Genomic DNA, 15,034 nt, shown 5'->3' with positions numbered 1-15,034 from the left:
TTTCTGGTGGTGACCCAGAAAACCAATCATACTGGCTATTCCGTAAGCTTTACCACTCGTTCTTTATTTATTAATTTCTTAGTATGTGTCCATCTTTTCAGCCTTTTACTTTTCATGTTGACCTGCGGGAAGACTTTGCGTGGCAGTCCTTGGAAATTTGTCTCGACTAATTGGGATGTTTATAAACCTTAATAACTTGGTAATTAACAGCTGTGTAAGTTTCTAATTTTCTCTTATGTGCTGGTCTAAGCTTAGATTTGAAGGGGGTTAATGGGTTTAAGCTTCTGTCTTTAAAGATATCTGTCTTTTGTACAGTTTGCAGGGTTAAAAACAAGAAGTTGGGTTTTGATGGGAAACCCCAATGTGCACGTTTATGGTTTGGTGTTCCCTTCTAGGCTCTAGCGACAAGTCAAAGTAAGACATGGCTGGCTTCTTTCTTGGACCGCCAGCTTCTTGAACACTAGAAAGAAATATAAATAATCTGAAACTTGTAAAATACAAACTCCTTCCTTTTTTCTTGTTTTTCTCATGTTTACTATTCTCTGGTCAATACATCGCCAGGAAACTTTCTAGGTTTTTATTAGTAACTTCTTCTCTTCTTCTTATTTTTTTTAGGTTCTTTAATTATTTAATTCTGGGCTTCCATATTTAAGAATTCTAAGTTTAGCTGAAATCTGCAGTTGTATTTTCCGTACCTAGATTTTATTATTTTATACCACTTTTTTGGTTTTCAGTGAGCTTTTGTACCAGACCCCCTTTTGTCTTTTTAGTATTTGTTTTGATCTTGTGTTGTCAAAATTTCTTTGGTGATTTGCAGCTATTTGGGTCTTGGTTTCTACCCAGCTGCTGCAATTTTGGAATCTGGCTCTCTAAATTATTTGTTGATAGACCGAGCTTCTAAATCTTCTCCCTCGAGAAGCAAATCTGTGACAGTTTGAAGGTTTTGTGTGTTTGACCGGTTTAGGAATAGAGCTGTGGTTTGCATAGAATGGCTGGTGGTAGAAGAAAGAAGCAGCGTTTTAGTAGAATCCATGCCTTCCCATGTGGAAGAGCATCATTCAGAAGTGAGCATTCACTGATCGGAGGACCTGGCTTCTCTAGGATAGTTTATTGCAATGAACCTGAATGCTTTGAGGCTGGTCTGCAAAATTATGCTAGCAACTATGTCAGTACTACCAAGTACACACTCGCAACATTTCTCCCAAAGTCACTATTCGAGCAGTTCCGGCGGGTTGCTAACTTTTATTTCCTCCTCTGTGCAATATTGTCGTTCACTGCACTTTCTCCTTACTCGTCCGTCAGCAATGTTGTTCCTCTAGTTGTTGTTATTGGTGCTACAATGGGGAAAGAGGTGATTGAAGATTGGAGGAGAAAAAAGCAGGTATGCTTCATGTTACCACTTACCAGTAGCAAATTTAATACACCTTGCTGGTCTTTATTTTCACTCCTCTGACGTACAGCTTTTAAATTTATGTTAAGATGCAAACTAGAGCAGGATTTAGTGGCATGATTCATCAAGGGATGTTAGAAGCGTTGTGAGTAAAAGAGAGATCCGTGAAATTCGTTTTTCATGATTTGCAGCAATAAAGAGTGGACTGTTGAAAACTGTGTAATTTTCTGTTTTGCTGAAAATGATTTTGAAAGAAGATTTATATTTACCTCTTTACTGTTTAAAAGCTTTCAATTGGATACTGTTATTGGTTTTCTAGGTTGTAAAGGAAAAGGGAGGGGAGAGGGGAGGGGATGGAGTAACTTAATCTATTGTGATTAATTTGCTTATTTGCATATGTGGTTACCGAGTTTCTCATCTCCAATCAGAGTAAAATCCAAACCAACACCTTCGATCTTATCATTGATAAAATTTTCTCTGTTCAGGTGAAAATTTAGAGTTGGCATTAGACCTGCACTTCATTTCTTGTTTTCAACTGCAATATCTATATTTTCGATCTTAGTCATTAACTGATTAAACTCATCTCTCTGGGGTCATAATGTATTCTTTAAACTGCTGTCAGGATATTGAAATGAACAATCGAAAAGTAAAAGTGCATTATGGTGAAGGTGTTTTTGATCATGCCAAATGGATGGATTTGAAAGTCGGGGACATAGTAAGGGTGGAAAAGGATGAATATTTTCCTGCTGATCTCATATTGCTGTCTTCAAGTTATGATGAAGCAATTTGCTATGTTGAGACCACAAACCTTGACGGAGAAACCAATCTGAAAATGAAACAAGCACCAGATGTGACTTCAAACTTGCATGAGGACTCTGGCTTCCAAGATTTTAAGGCTATAATTAGATGTGAAGATCCCAACGCAAATCTGTATTCTTTTGTAGGCAGTTTGGATCTTGGAGAGGACCAGCATGCTCTTATGCCTCAGCAGCTTCTACTTAGGGACTCAAAGCTGCGAAATACTGATTACATTTACGGAGTGGTTATCTTCACAGGTCATGATACAAAGGTTATGCAAAATTCAACAGCACCCCCTTCTAAGAGAAGCAAAATTGAGAAGAGGATGGATAAGGTTATCTACCTCTTATTCTTCATTTTGGTTTTAATTTCGTTTATTGGGTCAATTTTCTTTGGAATTTCAACGAAGGAAGATCTTGAGGATGGAAGGATGACAAGATGGTATCTCAGACCTGATAAGACGACAGTTTATTATGACCCAGATAGAGCACCAGTTGCAGCAATGTTGCATTTTGTTACAGCTCTTATGCTGTATGGTTATTTGATTCCCATTTCCTTGTATGTATCAATCGAAATTGTCAAAGTTCTTCAGAGCATTTTCATCAACCAAGATCTGCATATGTATCATGAGGAAACTGATAAGCCAGCACGGGCACGCACCTCAAATTTGAATGAAGAACTTGGCCAAGTTGACACTATACTTTCTGATAAAACAGGAACATTGACTTGCAACTCGATGGAATTTATCAAGTGTTCTGTGGCTGGCACATCATATGGTCGTGGAGTAACAGAAGTTGAGAGGGATATGGCTAGAAGAAAGGGGTCACCTTTGCCTCAAGAGGAGATAGAGGAAGAAGCCATTGTGGAGGGAGTGGCTGAAGGAAAGCCATCCGTAAAAGGATTCAATTTTGTAGATGAAAGGATCACAAATGGTCAATGGGTAAATGAACCTCATGCAGATGTAGTCCAAAAGTTCTTAAAATTGCTCGCTATCTGCCATACTGCAATACCTGAAATTGATGAAGAAACTGGAAGAATATCGTATGAAGCTGAATCACCAGATGAGGCAGCATTTGTCATTGCAGCAAGGGAGCTTGGCTTTAAATTCTATGAAAGAACACAAACAAGCATCTTACTGCATGAGTTGGATCTGGTCTCTGGCACAAAAGTTGAAAGGTCAGTTTCTTTTCGTTAGGTATTCTTTGAGAACATATAGTTACTTTGATTGATTGGCCTTAGCACAAATATTTGTTGTTGTATATTTTCTGTCACTTGCCTCAAAAGTCAAAACATAAGATTAAACAGCTCATACATTCTATTGTTCATAGAAAAACCTTTTTTGTTTCTTCTTAGCTCTTTAACATTTGTGTTCTAAACTTTCTGTTCATTTAGAAACTCTTTCAGCTTTTAGTGGGAGGATGGTAATTTAATTTTCTTTTCTTACTTTCCCCTCCTGATGGTAGCTTAATTGAATTCCCATTTTCTGCAGATCCTATCAACTTTTAAACATCATCGAGTTCAATAGCTCTAGAAAGAGGATGTCGGTTATTGTGAGGAATGAGGAGGGAAAGCTGCTTCTACTTTGTAAAGGGGCTGACAGGTCAGTATTTTGAAATAACATTTGAAGTTTGTAGAATACTGGGAATAATTCAGTGATCTTATGGACTTGATTTTGAAGACAAGGAGTGGTGACTTCAATCCATGCATGCATACAGGAAATTGCTCACAGAAGTGTTTCTTGCTATGCTTGTTTTGCTTACTGTACATATTTCTTGAGCAGAAAAACTTGCAGGAAATATGAATTAATTTCTGATTTTTCATGAATGAATTGCATAGGTTGTAAACTGCTGTTTCTGAATAAGACAACTAGATATATCACATCTCTCCCCAGAAAATGGAATGCCTTTCCCGTAGTAATTATTAATTATTGGAAGCCCGTGATGGAACCTCTATTTATCATATTTAAATAAATATAGTTGTAATACTGTGCGGTTAATTTTATGCTACTTCATGATTTCAATTTTTTTTAGTTATTTACTTTCATTAATATCTTTATGTGCATTCTTTTGTAAACAGTGTCATGTTTGAAAGACTTGCAAGGGATGGAAGAGAGTTTGAAGAGCCCACCAGAGAGCACATTGGCGAGTATGCTGATGCTGGCTTGAGGACTTTGGTTCTTGCATATCGTGAACTTGATGGGGAAGAATATGATGAGTTCAATCATGAATTTACTGAGGCAAAAAACTCATTAAGTGCAGATCGTGAGGATATGATTGAGGAAGCAGCTGAAAAGATTGAGAGGGATTTGATTCTTCTTGGTGCTACAGCTGTTGAGGACAAACTTCAGAATGGGGTGGGTCTAAAAAAATTCTAGGAATGTTGATTTTTAGTATAGTTGCTAATAAATCATTTGGCTTGCTATTCCGTAGCTCATGGAGTGTCATCATTCAAAGAGCTCTATTCTTCATCTAAACTAATAAACGTTCATCAGTATTATTTCTCTTTAGAATCCTAAACAAATTGTTTTGTTCTATTCTGAACTAAAAATGGTAATGTCTATTTAGTTACTTTCAAAATTAGCTGAAGTGTTTGAAATTGAATGTTCTTTTTCTGAACAGGTTCCTGAGTGTATTGACAAGCTTGCACAAGCGGGAATAAAAATATGGGTTTTAACAGGAGATAAGATGGAGACAGCCATCAATATTGGGTATGTTTGAGTGGACGTCATTTTCTGTCTAACAGATGTTTAATCCTGTACACTAATACATCATAATTGATGTTGAATCTTGCAGCTTTGCCTGTAGTTTACTCAGACAAGGGATGAAGCAAATAATAATCAGTTCAGATACTCCAGAAAACAAAGCTCTAGAGAAAATGGAGGACAAAGCTGCTGCTGTTAGGGTAATTTCTGATTTCATCTGCTGTTCTCTTTCAGTTACTCTTTAGATCAATAGAAAGTTCAGTTAATGATGCATAGAAGCAATGTAGTGATATATGTTTGATAATGGGAGGAAGAGGAAATCATCCTAACTCTTCGCAGCTAGTGCTGCAATCTCAGATGCAAATAACAGAACCACAATGAGGGACCAAGTCTTAGAGAGGATGGCCCATTAGTATCTTTTCTATGTGGACTACTTGAATGTGAATGGAGTACATTCTAAAGAGTTTTAGGAAATCCCTTACTGTATTAACAATTTCCATCACATAGATGTTCCAGAAATCTTGATCTCCTCTATGCAAAATACAAAATAAAAATTGACTTTTCCAGTCTAGTAATTTCAAAAAAGCTCCGTTGTGTCACCAGACACTGAGACTGTTTATCGTTTCTAGTTTTTACTGGCATAGTAGTCTTCCCACCACTCATCCAATGTCTACATCTAAGCTATTTCATTTCCTTTTTTTCCTTTAGCTACATCTGGTCCAACTCTAGCTGCTGGTCAATATAAATTTCCCCTTAGTCTAACTGAACATGTCCAAAACCTTGAAAGCACATATATCCTCACGTCATCTTGGTCTAACAGTTTGCAGGAGAAAGTTCCAAATGTGATTTCTCTGAGATCTCCCTCTTATCTATTAATTCATATGCCTGAATGTATGATCCCCTCACTTCCAAGCTGAGAAATATCCTTCTCATTTTGTTAGCTGAAATGAATTAAGAATAGTGATATGATATTAATTAGAAAATTGTATAGAGCTATAATTATCATGCGGAGAAGATTGGATTAGCTTGTTTCCATCGTGCCAGTAAAGTAGTTTCGCAGTTGCAGTGATGACATCAATATAATTTGTCTACAGGATGTGTTCTAAAAGAAATAGTATGACAGAGATTTCATTTCATTTCTGGTCAGAATAACTCTTATTTTGCAATAAAAAAGTTCATTGGACCTTGCCAACTATGCAGGCTCTCAAGGCAAGTGTTGTCCAACAGATGAATGAAGGGAAGGCGCTGCTTACTGCATCAAGTGAAACTTCTGAGGCACTGGCTTTGATAATTGATGGCAAATCACTCACTTATGCTATCAAAGATGATGTCAAGAACCTGTTTCTGGAGCTTGCTATTGGATGTGCATCTGTCATTTGCTGCCGATCATCTCCTAAACAGAAAGCTCTTGTAAGTTATTATGTTCTTTCAACCTCTGTTTTTCATTCTCTATAACAGAAAGGACGTAGTATGTAAGTGGTGCATAGACCTTTCTTCTATCAGAAGTGCTCTACTGGTGTCACATTTTCATATAAAAGTTTTGGCCAGACCTGCTATTAATCAAAATTACTTACTACCAATTCTCAGTATACATAATTTCATTTCCTTCATTGGCCAAAAAGTAAATGATTAGCCCTCAATTGTTTATTATAATTAATTTTTCTTTGTATTTATCCAATACTGGTGATTGAAAAGAGGTCCTTTCCCATAGAAGCCCACAGGAATTGTTAAGCATACAAGTATTTGTGTTTTCTTTTAAATTTCTTCTCTTTAATTATTCAGCAAAGATGGTGAAAGAAGAAGCCTTATGGTATGTCAGGGGAAAAAAGAGTCCTAGAGCCAGCCTTCACGAAAATAATTTGGTTCTTTGAATAATTGTAGCATTATTTAAAGAGTGGGTGAGAGAGAGAGAGAGAGAGAGAGAGAGAGAGAGAGAGAGAGAGAGAGAGAGAAATGAATATGGACACTGACTTATCTGAAGCAACTTCACTAAAAAATTAAACTAACTGGTGTCATATTAATAAATGCAGGTTACAAGACTGGTTAAAAGTAAGACAGGTAAAACAACTTTAGCAATTGGTGATGGGGCAAATGATGTTGGGATGCTTCAAGAAGCAGATATTGGTGTTGGTATCAGTGGGGTTGAAGGAATGCAGGTAAGTTCTAACTTCTAAGCAAAAGCTTCATCAGTGCATCGAGTTTGCTGGTCACTTTCCCGGAATGGATTCTCAATTCTCCTTTTTGTTGACTTCCCAAAATCTCAGGCAGTCATGTCAAGCGATATTGCAATTGCACAATTCCGATATTTGGAGCGCTTGCTACTTGTTCATGGACATTGGTGCTACAGAAGGATCTCATCAATGGTACTACTTAGTCTTACTATATCACATCACAAGCTTTTTTTGAAGCCTCTTCCTTTAATTTACCTTGAACTGTGGAAATTGTTTTCTCATGCTTGACGATGCTCAAGACTATTGCTATATATCTGCCAAGCTGGTTAAAATTTTGGAAAAGCCTCAAGAAGAAAATCACATGCTTCTGTTTAAATTCATATGCTGTTTCTTGAAAATTAACAGTGATTTATCAGCGAATGAAATTGAGATGGTTGACATAATTCTCTTGCTGTTCCACAGATATGCTACTTCTTTTACAAGAACATTGCATTTGGGTTCACTCTCTTCTTCTACGAGGCATATGCATCATTCTCAGGCCAACCAGCTTATAATGATTGGTTTCTATCTCTTTATAACGTCTTCTTCACATCACTTCCTGTGATTGCACTTGGAGTGTTTGACCAGGATGTATCTGCCCGATTTTGCCTCAAGGTAGGTTTAATGTTTCGATGCATTTTCTTGTCTAACATGTGATGCACAATGGCTTAAATCTAGAAAAATTAGTTATGGAGGTTTATCTCTCAGAAATCTAACAGTAAATGGTTTGTGGTGATGCTTTGTTCTTTGTGTATCACAGTTCCCTCTACTGTACCAAGAAGGTGTACAAAATGTCTTATTTAGCTGGATCCGAATCTTTGGCTGGGCATTTAATGGTGTATCGAGCTCTGTCATAATCTTCTTCTTCTGCATCCGTGCAATGGAGCATCAAGCCTTTCGCAAAGGTGGAGAAGTTGTTGGCTTGGAGATCCTCGGTGCCACCTTGTATACATGCGTTGTGTGGGTGGTTAACTGCCAGATGGCACTATCTATCAACTATTTCACTTATATACAGCATCTCTTCATCTGGGGTGGAATTGTATTCTGGTACATTTTCCTCATGGTCTATGGAGCAATGGATCCATACCTATCAACAACTGCCTATAAAGTTTTCGTGGAAGCCTGTGCACCAGCCCCGTCTTACTGGCTCATCACGCTCCTGGTGTTGTTATCCTCACTCATCCCATATTTTGTTTACTCAGCCATACAAATGCGTTTCTTTCCCTTGTATCATCAGATGATACACTGGTTAAGAAATGATGGGCAAACGGAGGACCCTGAGTACTGTAATATGGTACGGCAAAGGTCATTGCGGCCAACGACAGTAGGTTTTACAGCCCGCTATGTAGCAAGATCAAAACGTTTAAAAGATAAGAAGCACCAGGGTAGTTGATGGATATATCTCTGTAGATTGTTGTCAAAACTGTAGATTTTCTTGCAAAAGGTACGTTGTTTTGTATGTAAATATGCAACGCAGAGACAGGTTGTTTGGTGGCACCGCGTGGGAAAAGTGAATGTCTGGTAGACGACATTATCAAGTGACCTGATGAGAAGCAGCCATGCCCTCCAAAAAATCTGTGAGGATAAAATTGTTTCATAAGCTCCAAATCTGTAATTTGGATGTTTTGGCGGCGTTGAGGTCAAAACAAATGTTTTAGTTGGAGTTGGAGTTGGATTTTGTATAATACTACTATCAAATCTTGATATTCTTGTGCGTTGTATAAATATCAGTGGCTCTGCTGCTGCCCTTTCTAGTCCAATCCATCAGGTTGGCTAACGAGATCTTAATTACATGTTATAAGAGAAGATCAAAGCACGTTAGCTTTACTCATCTCATATGTTTCCACTGCTTGCATGAAATTTTGATGGCCAAGTTTCCATATCAATCCATGCATAGCGACCACTCAAATGTACATATTTACACTGCCAACAACGTGCAAGGAACATGATTGCGAATTGTTTAATCATCTATATTCAGGAGGTGAAAAATAACCATCTTGAATTTGGGACTGCTATTCAAAATCTTACATGGTCAGTCTCACCTTATAGATTCCATTTTAGCAGCCATCCCACCAGCACTTTATTGGTATGTGCATTTCTTGTGACACAAACCTTGTGATTATATGATTATGCAATTCACAACGAAGATGATAACTTCTCTAGAAAAACTGAATAATCAGGTTGGTTGAATATTAATTTAAAATTAACTTGTATCAAAGAAAAGGTATTTAATGATTGTAAATGATGCCACAAGATCAGTTATACATTGATAAGTTGGATTTACTCTGTCTCAACAAAAAAAATTTTGTTCAAGTAGAACTGAATTTCATTAATGTCTAAAAATTACCAAAACTTGTAGCAAAACAAAACATAATATAGTCATACGATAATAACCCTAATAATCCCATATTAAGCTGCTAACCAATGGGCCTTAACTAAAAACTCAGCTAAGTACAAACCTAATACCTGAAACAAGCCTAAGCATTGATTTTGAGCTAAAACAAACCCAACAAGAAAAGTTCTAAAATTGAAATATAATTATCCCAAATAGTAATTAAAATAATAAATAAACCTTAAGAAATATTCAAATTAATACAAGTTATCAAAACATCTCTAAAATTGTATCTCTTTGCATTGGATCCCTTGTAAACGAATATGAAACTTATAGAAGAAAGAGTGTCCCTTTGTGTTGTTTATTAATCATTTTTCCTTACTTGAAAGATGTTGTCTTAAATGTTAAAGTTTCTTTCCTTTTCCAACCATTATAAAAAATAGGAAGAAAAGTGGTTGAAATATCTCCTTTAAATTGTCTCTCATAATCTTCTTTTTGAATAAGAAAATCTTGTAAAATAAGAAAAAGAACAATAAAAGAATCACAAGCCTCATTGCTACCACATACATTATATAATGGATATGTAATTCTTGCAAACTATGAATATTAGTTGTTGTCATAAATGTCTAATTGTTTGACAGGGAATCTAGGATAAGTAAGCTAATAATTGTCACGCACGCTTTCAAAAGGATTAAGGAATCCTTGTATAGACTAGAATCCATAATACACAAGGAAACAATGTTTCTCTAATTTTTGCACAGTCTTGACAGATTTTAGTTTTGATTTCAAACACGTTGTTCTTCCTTGTATGTATGAATTAACAGAACTACCATAAATCACTAAAAATGTATGAATGTCTACTTTCCAAAACAATTGGAATCTTAGCAAAATTTCTTATGTGGCTCCAGATATATTCCAAGTAGTAAACGAAGATCCAGAGAGACAAATTTGACACGATTCATTTGGTAACTTCAACCTTCTGAAATAATCCCTTACCAACTCTGATTTACTTGACATTTTAACCTAATATATAAAAAATTATCCACAAACTCATGTAAGATTTTCAGTCCGATCAAACAGTCTAATTGAAAGTTATAATTGATAGTGTAAAACTTGGCAATGAAAGATTTTACACCAAAATATGAATCTGACCTTGCTTGGATTGTATTATCTTGTTAAAATAAGGCTTACAAGGACAACATATTCTTCTCAATGCCTTTCCTTCAAACTAATTGTTATCATATATATATATATATATATATATATATATATATATGTTAATCCCAAATACAAGACTATTCATCAATGGTCGTGAACTGTAAACCCTCGAATATAATAATCTTATCTTGATTTAGTAAAATAAAATAAAATACAAAGGATGTGGCGAAATGATTAAATTAAACAAATTAATTGAATTAAAAGAGAAGTTATTTAATGAGAGGGGTGAAATTGAAAACAATAATAAAGGAGTAAGGAGTTAGAAAAGAGAAAGAGAAGTAGTGGGGATTAATGGATTGATAAAAGGAATGATGGGGTTAATGTGAAAATAGAAGTAAATATAGGGGGCAAGATGCAAATAAGGAAAGAACATAAATATAAATAATAAGAAATCTTTAGAAATCCTTAAAGTAATGGCTGGTCAAGGAGAGGAAGAAAGAGAAGAAAAGAAAAATTAAGAGGAAACCTTGTAAATTCATCCTTTGAATCCAAAGGAAAGTGAGAGTAAGTGAACTGAGATCAATCAAGATTTATGAAGAAAACTTGGAAAAATTTACTAGTGGGAAGGGAAGGGTTAGAAGAAGGAAGGAAATAGAATAGGAAAAGGGGTTGTTCTCAATCTCTTGACTCATTGCTTTGTAATAAAAGGTAACAAGCTCTCTTATTAAGTCACTTGAATTTGTTTGTGTTTTTTCATGAATAATTGAGATTTTAGAATACCTTAGTATAGGTTTAAGAAGTTTGTTAAATAATGATAGGTGGATGGAAATGATAAAAAAAAATGCATGAGAAATGAATTTATACTTGTTGAACTTAGAAATTAAAACTGGACAGGTTGTCTCTCAACTTCTCTACTAAGATTTGGACCCTAAAATGACAAACTTTGAGATACTTTTCTTCATGAAAGTTGTAAACTGATATTATAGTGTTCCAAAATAACAAACCACGAATAAACCTAAGGTCTATAGCTCCGGTTATACTCAAAATACTAAATAGTGTTTAGATAGTAAAAGTTGGATAGTAACAATCCAATGTTTGTTGATGAGCAATTTTGACTGTTTTGGGGGCAAAACTAGGTTCTCCTTCCTACATATAACTTGTAGCCTCGTGTATTAGCTTTCCAACGAGACCAATCTTGCTTGAACCAGAGTTCTATAACTTAAGATATAGTTAAAAATATAAGGAGATTTCGGACAGTAATAGTTCAATTTGTAGACAGTAACAGTTGGATAGTAACAATTCAATGTTCGTTGATGAGCAATTTTAACTGTCTTGGGGGCAAAACTAGGCTCTCCTTCCTACATAGAACTTGTAGCCTCGTGTCTTAGCTTTTCAATAAGACCAATCTTGCTTGAAAGAGAGTTCTATAACTCCAGATATAGTTAAAAATATGAAGAGATATCGGATAGTAACAATTCAATTTCTAGACAATAACAGTTGGACAATCCGTGGAATTATAAAGGTATTATATATGTGTGTGTGTGTATGGTCAAGACTTGAAATTTAAATTAGTGTAACTATTGGTACATGTGAAATTGTGGAAAATAGACGGGAGGACTAGCAGATAATAGTTTTCAGGTAGGTGGCTGACACTTAGATTTCTAATTTAAAGCCTTGTGTAATTCTCTAACTCAGTCCCTAATAAGATGTAATTCAAATTTTTGTATTTATATGTAGTGTATGAATGATGAATGGACCAGTGTCCTGGTTTAGAACTGGTGCCCTGTGAATGGGCTGATGGTTGGACCGATATTTTGGTTTGGAACTGGTACCATGTGAAAGGGTGATCAATAGAATTAATTATTATTAGACAAGATTGGTGTGTTGAGAGGTGAGAAACTATAGAAATTGATGATAAATGAATTAAAACGCAAATTGTTAGTGCAATTAAAAATATACTAGATCATCTTAATTAATTTAATTATGTTTATGCAAATTACTATGCAGGTTCATCTCAGCAGTGTAACCCTTAGTTGATGCTTGGTTATTCCGTTTGTATAATCACTTAAGTAAATAGAAAGATAGAAGAATTTTTCTTTTCGGTTGTATATAACAATACTTCTAAATTATATGTTTAAAGTTATGTAGTGTTATTTTTGTTAAAACTATAAGTAGTAAATTGAAATTTAAAATCTTTATTATGCTAACATATGAATGCAATTACGATGGTTAATTAATGGTTACCTCTGAAATCCTAGGATTCTTCTCATTTTTGTAGCTTGATAATTGTGTGAATTTTATCTTAAAAGTTTACAATTTGAGACCTGGAATGATTGGATTGTGTATGAGCAATGAATATAAAATCTGTATAAATGATTTGTCAATAACTTGGGACCTCCCAACATAGGGGAAACTCTGCTAAAATTTTGGTAGAAATTTCAATAAACTATGTATGAGTTCAATAGAAAAAAAATTACCATGCTTTTATTATTATTATTATGGTTGATGCATTGGTTTCGGTACGAAGATGTTACATTTGGTATTAGAACGAGGTTAGGGTTCAGGATATTGAAATGAAAACCTTATGATTGTTGGATTATTTCAGGATGGTACAAATAAGAAAAGGTGTGGCTATTGATCCTTTTTTAGTGAGTGGGAGAGATCAAGATACTGGATTTGCTGATAGGCAGTGTGAGGATCCTTTAGAGGACACTGCTTTGCTTGTATCGCCAGCATCTCATCAGCCAATAGTTGAGGAGTCATCTAGACTCCAGGCTGGGTTTGGTTATATTCAAGCTGGGGATTTACCACCTGAGAAAGTCAAATTACAAGAACAAAGAGCAGCACTAGTAGCACCGGTAGTAGCCCCTACTTTTATTATGGACCCCATCTTAATTTCCTAGATAGTTAGAACCGTGATCAAGTCTATGCCTAATACAGTAGCTCCAACAGCCACAGTTGTGCTAGCAGTTCAGTACCACTGACAACTCTGGTTGTCCCACTATTATTGATTCTGACAATGTAATTGCTCTAGTACAGACGGTAAAGAGTATGAGGGAGTTGGGATATGAGCCCTTTTTAGATGAACATGATGTAAAGATTGCAGGTAGATGGATGCGAAGAGTAGAGAACACTATGACTCGAATGACAATACCCGAGGATTGGCCGGTGAATTATGGTACACAGTTGCTGATGGATAGAGCCCAGTGATGGTGGGAGGTGATATAATCCAGGAGAGTGAATTCAAGAGACAGTTTGAGATGTAATTTTGCTATTCTTATTAGTGTGGGATTAAAGAGCAAGAGTTCCTGGCGTTGAAACAAGGAGACATGTCAGTACTAGAGTATAAGAGGAGGTTCCATAATCTCTCTATGTTTGCTTCATAGTTCATCGCTATTGAACAACATATGATTGATAGACTGTTTGATTGATTACGTCAAGAGTTGAGATATGGATTGATTGCTTTACGGTTTGAGTCTACTAGGGAGCTTATAGAGGCAACTCAGACTTTAGAAGCATGTATAACAGAGGGCCACCAGAGCCAGACAATATTGGGTAAGAGGAAAGATGTTGATGTTTCCTCAGGTAGACCTTCTTATTTTAGAAAGGGGAAGCCTCAGTTCAATCAGTTCAAGAGAAAAGAAGGGATAATAATTAGGATTGTTCAAAGTTCTAGTATTGGACCTATTAAAGGACAACAAGGCAATAGGAGTTGATCCGGAATGGTTAGAGGGATGTCAGAACAGAGGCCAATTATTTATCCTCTATTTATTTGTTGTGGACATAAGCATCCTGGAGACTATTCCACCACACCAGGGCGGTGTTATGTATGTTGAGGAAAGCATAGATGGAGAGATTGTCCATATTTAGGCAAATGATGTTATTACTACCATGTGCATAGACATGTTAGAAAGGACTGCCCTCGAAAATTAGAGTTTATTTAGACACAACGACAGATACAGAGCCATCAATAGTCGGATACAATGGATCGACCGGCTAGACAAACTCAATCTAGGGCTAGTGATAACAGAGCTCGTGTTAGAGTACAAGGGGATTGGACCTAGGGTAGGGTGTTCGCCATGACGTAAAAGGAGGCTCGGGTTACCCCTTATGTTGTTGCAGGTACCTTGATGTTAAATCATTTGCCTATCTATGTGTTATTTGATCCTGGAGCTACCTACTCGCTTGTTGCATATAAGGGAGTAGAAAAATTAGGAAGGAGTCCAAGTCGAGTTGGGAAAGGGTTTATCATAGTACTTCTTTAGGGAAACATTTAGACATTGATATAATCTATATAGGTATTAAACTTGAAATCATGGGGTGTCAGACGCATGTAGATTTGATTCTTTTGGGGATACATGATTTTGATATTATATTAGAAATGGATTGATTGGGTAAGTATAGGGCCTAAATGGACTGCTTTGCAAAAATAATAAAATTTTCTG

The 15,034-nt window shown here is 35.9% G+C and overlaps 1 protein-coding gene across 3 annotated transcripts; it reads left to right on the top strand.

The window, feature by feature from the left end:
* The first annotated feature begins 283 nt into the window (after positions 1–283).
* Positions 284–8,859, top strand: LOC118030202 (putative phospholipid-transporting ATPase 9). Of its 3 annotated transcripts, none has more exons than XM_035034202.2 (12): positions 284–414; positions 818–1,381; positions 2,013–3,364; positions 3,678–3,788; positions 4,265–4,541; positions 4,807–4,895; positions 4,981–5,089; positions 6,090–6,299; positions 6,920–7,045; positions 7,154–7,252; positions 7,523–7,714; positions 7,860–8,859. In XM_035034202.2, the coding sequence occupies exons 2-12, from the start codon at positions 989–991 to the stop codon at positions 8,490–8,492; spliced, it is 3,591 nt and encodes a 1,196-aa protein (XP_034890093.1). In that variant the 5' UTR covers positions 284–414; positions 818–988; the 3' UTR covers positions 8,493–8,859. The 3 variants fall into 3 exon arrangements, with proteins under 3 accessions (XP_034890093.1, XP_034890092.1, XP_034890091.1); XM_035034201.2 differs by lacking the exon at positions 284–414 and adding an exon at positions 435–573; XM_035034200.2 differs by lacking the exon at positions 284–414 and having other exon boundaries at positions 509–1,381.
* The last annotated feature ends 6,175 nt before the right edge of the window (positions 8,860–15,034 follow it).

Source organism: Populus alba, chromosome 12, assembly GCF_005239225.2.
Source record: "Populus alba chromosome 12, ASM523922v2, whole genome shotgun sequence".
NCBI classification, from domain to species: Eukaryota; Viridiplantae; Streptophyta; class Magnoliopsida; order Malpighiales; family Salicaceae; genus Populus; species Populus alba.
This window is presented reverse-complemented; position numbering and strand designations above follow the sequence as displayed.

Bases quoted from the DNA above. Each gene is read 5' to 3' on its own strand.
- LOC118030202 (XM_035034202.2), top strand. From the start codon at position 989: ATGGCTGGTGGTAGAAGAAAGAAGCAGCGTTTTAGTAGAATCCATGCC. The intron at 7,253-7,522 runs GTACTACTTAGT...GCTGTTCCACAG, and splicing joins ACAGAAGGATCTCATCAATG to ATATGCTACTTCTTTTACAA. The intron at 7,715-7,859 runs GTAGGTTTAATG...TGTGTATCACAG, and splicing joins CTGCCCGATTTTGCCTCAAG to TTCCCTCTACTGTACCAAGA.